This window comes from Engraulis encrasicolus, chromosome 3, assembly GCF_034702125.1.
Source record: "Engraulis encrasicolus isolate BLACKSEA-1 chromosome 3, IST_EnEncr_1.0, whole genome shotgun sequence".
NCBI classification, from domain to species: domain Eukaryota; kingdom Metazoa; phylum Chordata; class Actinopteri; order Clupeiformes; family Engraulidae; genus Engraulis; species Engraulis encrasicolus.
The window spans coordinates 49,211,275-49,220,559 of NC_085859.1; the positions used below are offsets into that span (position 1 = coordinate 49,211,275).

General features: G+C 40.6%; 1 protein-coding gene across 1 annotated transcript; it reads right to left on the minus strand.

Annotated features, from left to right (window-relative positions):
• Nucleotides 1–223: 223 nt before the first annotated feature.
• On the minus strand, nt 224–8,231 carry zgc:158260 (uncharacterized protein LOC571389 homolog). The gene is made up of 8 exons (XM_063195609.1): nt 8,094–8,231; nt 6,429–6,819; nt 5,485–5,636; nt 4,590–4,758; nt 3,108–3,305; nt 2,200–2,337; nt 647–724; nt 224–483 (listed from the first exon to the last, which is right to left on the minus strand). Exons 1-8 carry the CDS (start codon nt 8,147–8,149, stop codon nt 376–378), a joined length of 1,290 nt encoding a protein of 429 aa, XP_063051679.1. The 5' UTR covers nt 8,150–8,231; the 3' UTR covers nt 224–375.
• Between the last annotated feature and the right edge of the window lie 1,054 nt (nt 8,232–9,285).

Below are 9,285 nucleotides of genomic sequence, written 5' to 3' on the forward strand. Positions count from 1 at the left end.
TCAGTCAACTCAGTGCTTGTCACCTTGGACTACTGTGAAAGTACAGTCAATGGAGGGTGCCAGGGATACAATTGGTTGCATAGTAGCAGTTTGTGAAATTCAGCTACAACAACAATCTGTAGATACAAGATGCCAGATGCTGCATGTCTCTTCATAGCAGACAGGACCGTAATGTAAAAAGAATCCTGTAGCACATTCAAGAAGAACAACAAAGGTGATGTAATAACATTTATGTCATAGATTTTATTTCAGTTGAAAGTAATGGCTTCTTGCATTCATCTTGGGATAACCAAACAAAATGTAAAACAAAATGGTCAACCGTTACTTCTGTTCTTCCTTATCCGGGCCACCATTTTGTGCCTTACTGAAGAATGATCACGCCGAGAGCGCATGTGTTCCTCTTTGCACTGGCATGAGCGTTGTTTTGTCAACTACTTTGCTTGTTTTTTCTCTGTCCCCGTCTGTCATGACCGCTTTGAGGAACTTGGCAAAGAAGAGTTATGAAAGTTAGTAATATTATTAGAACATAAACATTTATTTATTGACTAAAACTGTATCTTGGACTAGGGTTACACTAGAATAAAAAGTTACAATTCTTGAGATAAAATTCTTGTTACTGAATTTGAGTGCACACGTCTTTTCTTACTCTGGGTGTTCTGAGGCCTCTGCTGGTGATGAATTGTTTCAATGCCTGTGTTCCATGAAGCTGCTTCAGCTCATCGTCCTGCTCAAGGGAAGAAATGCATCTGTTGAGGCACAAGGTGCTGGGATCTTGTTTTCTATGAGCAAAAGCTTTGTCACATTTGAACCAATACCTTACTATTTTGTGTGAAACAAAAAAAATGGGTTCTGTTGGCAGGAATTTCACAGTAGAAGTGTCATTGACCTGGCAGCTATGAAGGATAACTGCAGATTCTTAACTTCAAAGTTTACTACAGTGTTGTGTGACTCTTTTTAGGCCCATGCAACACAGACAGCAATGTTCTCAAGGTTAATTTCATTACTTTCACTCTTTGAAATTTGGATTAAGCACATATATGCATACATCTTTGTTCTCACTGGAGAACAGACTTCTCGTGATCGTGCGGCTCTTGCAAAAGAGCTGCTGTCCACGTGGTGGACCGATCATCAAAGTGCGTCACGGGATCCGTGCAGACCACTGCACTCAAGAAGCTGAGATACTGTAGTTAGATTACGCAGCATATTGGCGAGATCGCTGGCCGTGGTGCTGAAGTACTGCCACTGCCACAGTCAAGAAATGTCTTCGTGGTTCTCGAGGTTTGGAGTATGGGGCGCCACTGAGAGCACAAAACGTGCATTTAGTGAAGAAAGCTGTGGCAAAACGTTTATAAGAACACTGACCCGCTGTGTTGCCTTCCTCTAATTCTGTGAAGAGCCCAGGCCCACCCCCTGTGAAATCTGCACTAAAGTTACCTGGAGATGTTTTTCATCTTTGGCTAGCTAGTACAGAGTTTCACTTGCTGTAGGATTAAGGCTGTGAAACGTAAGGTAGGGGATGTTTCCCTGGAGCATGTGTATGTTTTAGAATGATTTAAAGTGTCTATGCACTTTTTTTTTACCTCTGGTTTATTGTGTTGAATTGGTTGCCATAATGTGGGAAGGAAGCAACTGAGCAACTAAAAAGTAGATGTTGCAAGGAAACATCTTTCTTTTCATCTCTGGCTATATGTACTTACCAACATCTTATGTAGGATAAAGGAGATGTTTTTGCTTTTTTTAATTATTATTATATTCTATATTCCATTACCATTGCCACTGGCCACACCCAAAAACCAAAACATGAAATCTTATAACTCAACAATAAAACATGTTAGTCATCTGTGGACTGGCCAGGCCCAAAAGCATAACTGATTAATGAATGGTGACTTGATTAAACTCCACTGGTGTCCGTGTAGCGAATGGGAGAAGTCACCCCACCCAGGTTTCTAGGGTACCAAACAAGCACTTGACATGGAAGGGACAGGCTCTTTGGTATGGCACTCAGTGCATACCCACAACCCTAGTGATGGCACTGCATCACAGTCCCTCCCCCCTACCCTGACTCTGTGCACAAAGCTGGAGAATCTGGGTGAAAGTATGAAGACGGGGGTTTAGACTTGTGAATTGTGTGCAGTTTGCCTGCATTTCCAGGATCTCAGTTAATGTAAGTAAAGGAAAATTGCAGTTGTCTTAACCTACCAGTGGACCAGGTTTCTCTGGGAAAAACATGTCCTCCTCCAGAGCAAACGTATCCCTTAGTGGCTCTTTAGCTGGCCGCGCCTTCCACAGTTTAGTGTCCAGGTACCATGCCCCATATTTGAGCTTTCTGCGTCCAGCCTGAACGTGGAAAATTACAAGCATTAGGTTTTCAAAGTGTGATTGGTCTTATCACTTGAGAATGAGATTTAACATGTAGTAAGAGAGTATTACGTAATCTATCTAATACATTTGAAAGGGAATGTTACTTTTTGTTGATTGTATTTCCTAAAGTTAAGATTTTATATTTTTAGGTTTTGATTTACATATTGTAACACATGAGTTTTTAGAGTAAAAACAGTAGAGGCAACCCAAGTGTTTTGATTATTCTTTTCTTTCTTTCTTCTTTGTGTTTCTTTTTTTCTTTCTTTCTTTCAACCAACATAAACTAACAACAACCAAACAAAAAACTAACTACAAAAAGAAATGTCTTGATGGTATTAAAAAAATACCTTATTCCTTTATTTTAAACCAGACTTGAATGTGCTTTACTGGACACTCTCTCCAAAGGCTTTAGTGCAAGAAACAGCACAATTGTGATTGAATTCTAAATTGTTTCTCTGTCAACGTCTCAAGGTCAAAGACACAAATCAGCAAAGCCAAAGCCAAGATGCTAATACAGTATTTTCTACAGGGCAGCAGTCAGCGAAAACAGGCAGGACTACAGACATCACTTTATCTCATGGGGGGAAAGGCAGCAGTTTTTGTTGAGAAAATACTGCAGTAGGCCTAAATACTTTTCATAATGTCCCACCTTCAATCGTTCAATCGTTTAATGGGGTTTTTTTTTACATGTATTGATGACATAACCACAGTTGCTTAATTGTAAATAGCAACCCAAACTAACAAACCTCGTGAGTGTCCGAGTCTTTGAGGAGCAAGTCGGTCATCAGCATCCTCCTCTGTACCATCCCCGAGCCCCGCAGCTCCTCCGGAACGTTGCTGGGCTTCACCACTTCAATAGGGAAGATCAAAGATGGCTTTTTCTCATAGCCGCTGACAAATAGTCCCAGTAAGGTGGACTCAGTGAGGTTCTTGGAGTTACCACCCTGTGGAGATGTAAAATACATACTGCATTTGAAGAGTGGAGTATGTACAGTACTGTATGTATGGTGCATAGATGGAACGCGACGGTCTCCTCATGAAAAGAACCAGTTTGCTATGTGACTCTCTCACCATTCAACATTTGAACTAAGACTGTAAATGCCTTGCAGAAAACTCTGTAACACTACAATTGAAGACAGTATTGCAATCCCAACTCATGAAGCTGGGCATCTCTCTTGATTTCTTAAGTGAAAGTGAAAGCCCATTGGGAAACTCCAACTCCCATTGTCATTGTGACACAGCACTCCACAGCACACAAGTAAACACTGCACACTGCACACAACGAAATTGCATTTATGCCTCACCCGTGCAAGGGGGCAGCCCTCAGTGGCGCCCCATGGGGAGCAGTGCGGTGGGACGGTACCATGCTCAGGGTACCTCAGTCATGGAGGAGGATGGGGGAGAGCACTGGTTGATTTCTACCCCCACCAACCTGGCGGGTCGGGAGTCAAACCGGCAACCTCTGGGATGCAAGTCTGACGCCCTAACCGCTCACCCATGACTGCCCTTAGTCACAATGACCCTTGTAAACATATTTCTGTTATTCTGGAAACATGCACTATGGAGATAATGTCCAATAAGTTGATTTTTGTAATATCGTTAAACTGTATATGAACTAACTTTTAAGTGCTTATTTAGTAGGTTATTAAAAGGAGATCGAGAACCAAATACATGTATGTATTTGAAGAGCTCAGATGCAAAACCCCCTAACTCCATTTCTGAAGACCTGCACTTCTATATTTTTAGAGAACCCTGTTGTTGGTTTGGTTTACATTCATGTACTTGATTATACATATAAATAGTAATATTACATAAATAAAATAAAAAATATGCAATTTTCATAGCTTTGTATTAAATAAAAATGAATTAAGATTATTTTCTGAAAAGGCACTTAGGGGGTTTTGCATCTGAACTCTTCATTTGTTGAACAGCTGGCATTCAATAGTTTACCCCTTTTTTTCATTTTTAAATGGTGGCTACAGTTTGAACTCAAGTTTGAACTTGATACTATTGGTATGCTTTCACTCCAGTAACTAGATTTCAAAGTGAAATGAAAGCAACACATTCATCTGGCCCATTTAATGTCCATAGAAAACACAATGTTTTTTCCAAAGATTTCTACTCTTCCATGAGTGAATGTCAGCTTTACAGTAACTCCAAAAGGGCTGCACATTGACGATTTCTACCACTGGATGATATAGAAAACATCCTCCTAACAGGACACTTACAAGAGAGGCAACCCAGTCGCAAAAGTTCTTAGTGACTTTCTTGATGTCCTCGTCTTGAGAAGGTGAGCGCAGGCCTTTCACGCTCACTCCTTGGTCTTCATCATCCCAAGATTTCTGAGTATCTTTAAAGGTCGTCCTATAAATGTTTTTCTTTTTAGACTCTGCTGGTCTGCATGGGCGAGAAGAAAACGTGCAGTGTTTAAAATAGAACCGTAAAGTCCTTGATTTCTTCTATTGCCATTTGCATAAAAGCATCATACCCTTAAGGCAGGGGGGGTTCTATGTTCTATGAACACAAACCAGGATTTCCCCCTGCACTAGGCCTATTTTGAAGGTGGCCACCTTAACAATATAGTCATTTCTAAGGTGGCTTTATAAAACATGTCATATTTCATGTGAAACTGCATAACATTAAAATGATATCGGGGGCCAAATAAGACAGCCCTACGGCCCATAAACGGCCTGCGTGCCAAAGATTCCACACCTATTGAGGAGTATTAGTATGCCAACAGTGCTGTTGGGGGACTACAAGGTACTCCAGCAAGTCCAGCCAAGAAAAGAGGACATTGAAAACGTATTTGATCCGGATACGATTATTGTATAATTGAAGAGTTCAGATGCAAAACCCCCTAACTCCATTTCTGAAGACCTGCACTTCTATATTTTTAGAGAACCCTGTTGTTGGTTTGGTTTACATTCATGTACTTGATTATACATATAAATAGTAATATTACATAAATAAAATAAAAAATATGCAATTTTCATAACTTTGTATTAAATAAAAATGAATTAAGATTATTTTCTGAAAAGGCACTTAGGGGGTTTTGCATCTGAACTCTTCAATTGTTCTCATAGATATTTAGAGTTAATACTTGCACTTGAAAGGTATACTTGCATTTCATTCACAGGTGCCACCATTCCATCCCTTTCCTCCTGTGGAGTATTCTCTGACTCACCAACATCTTGACACGTTTTCTCACTTTTATGCCCAAAAGTCCTTTGTATGTCCATATCAGGATCCAGCACCAAAAGCACTTCATCAAACAACTGCATGTGAGAAAAAAAATAATAATATTGGGTCAGGTGAGATTGGGTGAGTTGATTTTATTCATTCCATTTACATCTCTTAATAGTATCAAAAAACACTTCATATATGGATTGGAATAATTCACATTCATCAGCTAGGCCTTCCAATGCATTACAGATAGGCTTGCGAACTATGTAGCGTCATAATGCAAACTGCTCCACCAGTGGAACGCAGCATAAGTCATTGAAAAGATCGTTACTACCATAGCTCTACTCTTACTCTGACATTACACAGAGCCTGATAGGCCAACTTACTTAAGTTGAAGACAGGTCAACAGCAACAGCAGCAAATTTCGACATCCATCTTTGCAGTTTTTGTCACCTTGGCAATAGATTTTCTGTTATCTAGTTGACTGCTGCACATTTTCTGTTGCCCTGTGTCTCACCTGGCTACCCATTGTCAGCAACATTGCCCAAAAGTTACCCCCCTGTGTAATGACCTTTGGTAATAAATTATGACTTTTTAAATTAAATGATGTTGTCACCTTTGGTAATAAATTATGACTCATGAAATTAAATTGTGTCATTTTGTGCAAATTTGTAATGTGTGTTTTTTTGTTTGGGCTTTTTTTTTTTTTTTTTTGGGGGGGGGGGGGGGGGGGGCAGCCTGGTCTGCTAATCTGACACATGGGCCATGTTTCAGTGGGCCAAGGGGCCTATGTTGTTGGGTTATTTATTTATTTCTTTCCTCAAAGACTGGCCTTTGGTCTGGTCCCCAGTTCAGCCCTGGTCCTGTCCATCCTCGCTGCTCACCTCAGCAGCCATGCCAGTCTCCAGATGGGGATAGAGAGCGAGGGGGTGCTTCCTCAGTTCGGCCTCCACGGCCTCCACCTGCTCACTGCGCATCTGCTTCAGCGGGTTCTCCTTGGAGAAGCACACCTGCTCCTTGGAGAGCGGAGGCAACCTGTTCTTCGCTTTCGCCAATGAGGGACATGATGACGCTGACCCAGTTTTCCCAAAAACTATGGGAGCTGTTTTACATTGGCTTGGAAGAAAGATCTCTTCAGCTGCTGCTTCTAAAGGGTATCCATTCCTGAAGTCGTCTAGCCTGGCGTTCACAAAGCGCCAACGATGACCATCCAGAGCCCCACACAGCTGCTTCTTCTTCTTGGATTCTGCTTTGAAGAACACCTTTTGTTTGTACCTGTTGTAAAACATGAACGTGATAGTTACTTCAATTGTAATTGCCATTAATAGCACTCCATAGCACACAGTGAAATTGCATTTAGGGCTCACTCATCATGCATGTGGGTATCCCAACAGGTGCCGCGAAGGGAGCAGTGTGACAAAACAGTACCATGCCCAGGGTATCCTCGGTGTTGGTAGGATGGGGGAAGAGAACTGGCATATCACTCCTCCCACCCAACTGGCAGTGTCGGGAACCAGCAACCCTCACAGGCTGCAAGCCTGAAACCCTCGCTACACAACGTTGAATGATGAATATCGAAGCATGCATAATGGGCAAACCCTACTATTTTATGAATTCGAGAAAAGGTCTAGTCACGTGAGCTACTGGGGTTGGACAAAATAATGGAAACACCTGTCATTTTAGAGTGTGAAGTTACATGGCTCAAGTGGATCAGCCTGTTGACTAATCTTCATTAATTGCACATTGCACCAATAAGGTGATGAGTGAAGATTTAATTAGCAGGATAAGAGCACAGTTTTGCTCAAAATCTTGCAATGCACACAACATTATGGGTGACATATCAAAGTTCAAAAAGGAGACATTCTTGGTGCGCATGTAACATTTGCATCTTTGACCGAGACAGCAATTCTTTGTGATGTATCAGCTACGGTATCCAAGGTAATGTCTGCATATACCACCAAGAAGGATGAACCACATCCAACAGGATCAACTGTGGAAGCAAAAATGACAGATGCAAAATGACAGGTATTTCCATTATTTTGTCCAACCCTTGTATGTCTGGAGCTTTAGTGCACCAAAGACAAGAGCAGTTGCTTAGCTCCTTTAAATGTCATGCCATGGATGAATGAGAATCTTTACAGAGACTGTGTTTTGGAATGAAGTTTATCTATAGAGCATTTAGAACCCCTTATTTTATTTTGTCATTGTAGCAAGGCCTACAACGAAATAGAGCATTCCGTGCTCATTAAGCAATAAATAGTTAAAATAAAAGATTAGAAAGTACTTAAAATGGATTAATTATCATTATGCAGCATCCTCTTTCTTAGGAGCAAAAGTACAGTCGAATTATCACAGTCCATACAGATTGTTTTTAGATGTTGTCCCTCTGTCAGAGCCCTATATGGAGCCGTCTGTCAGCATGTTGGCTCTCACGGGATGGGCAGAATCTGAATCTAGCGTGGCAGGAGCTCAAACGTTCTACAAGTCCATTTTCTCGTTATTTACAAAAAATGCAACGATATTGATGGTTTAAAAATGTGCTATCTCACCAAGGAAAAGAAGGCGCGTTTCTTGTTAAAACAGTGGCACTGAAATCGTCGGACATTTTTCTACCAAGCAATTTGACAATCTAGGCTACATGGCGTCTCGGTTGGTTGTCATGGCATCAAAACAAAGTTTACACACCAAAGATTCCAGACAGAGAGCTCGGCTCTAGAATCTTCGGTTTAGACGCATTCTGTCTGTGGAATGTCACCGAATAAACAAAGTAGCAAAAACAAAGTGTTACAGTTACAGCAAACATAGATAATGGTCGTATGGTCGAAGGGACCGCAACTCTATAAAAGCCAGCTAGGTCAGAGCACAGCACAGGTCAATGCGTTTTTTTTTTTTTTTTTTTTTTGTTGTTGTTGTTTTTTTAAACAGTTAATGTTTAAAAAAAATGTGTAATAGGCCTAGTTAGTTCTACGCCAAAGTGCCAGTCAAGTTGATTCCAAGGGAATGTCAACTTCATCAGGGAACACTGCAATTAGATCATCCATTCTCAATAATAATAATAATAATAATAACGTTCCTTATTACTATTATTTCTGTTATTGGTATTGTTGTTATTATTATTCTATAAAAAGGGCAACATGACCTGTCTCATTGTGCTCTTGACTCTATAGCCTAGCCTACTTCTCAGAACAGTTGGCCTGGCTCTCATTTCTTCATAACAAAAACACAAAAGGTTTTGTTTTTGTTTTCCAGAAGGACTTCCCTCCATTGTGCTGTCATCAGTGGACATTTAAACCCTTCAAAAGATTTAAAAGCTTTCCTGTTTCCCTGTTTCTTCCTGCCGTGCCAGATACTCACTTTAAATACACATCTTAAATGTACACCACGCACTCTGTATATACACACTTTAAGTCCAGACATTTTCTTTAAATACACAGTATAAGTAGGCTACACACTTTGTGTATTCTTGAACTAAATAAAGCACACTTTAAAAAGTGATGAACACTTTAAAACTAAGGGGATGAAAACGGACACAAGCGTTTAAATACATGTACCTTGCTTAAATGAAAAATTTAATTCTTTTTATGAGTACTGCACTGGCCTCAGTCATGACATTGACGATTAACTTTTACAATGTTACATGCAACAGGTACATCGCTGGGGCGTCGCCAGACCTTTACAGGGGCACGTGCCTGGGTTTTGATTTTCTGTGCCCCAGTATGAGTTTCACAAAAAAATAACAAC

Coding starts and splice junctions, on each gene's coding strand:
- zgc:158260 (XM_063195609.1), bottom strand. CDS start 8,149: ATGTCCGACGATTTCAGTGCCACTGTTTTAACAAGAAACGCGCCTTCT. Junction 3,306..4,589: donor GCGACTGGGTTGCCTCTCTT/GTAAGTGTCCTG, acceptor ACATCTCCACAG/GGTGGTAACTCCAAGAACCT. Junction 484..646: donor GAGGCCTCAGAACACCCAGA/GTAAGAAAAGAC, acceptor TTCTTTGCCAAG/TTCCTCAAAGCGGTCATGAC.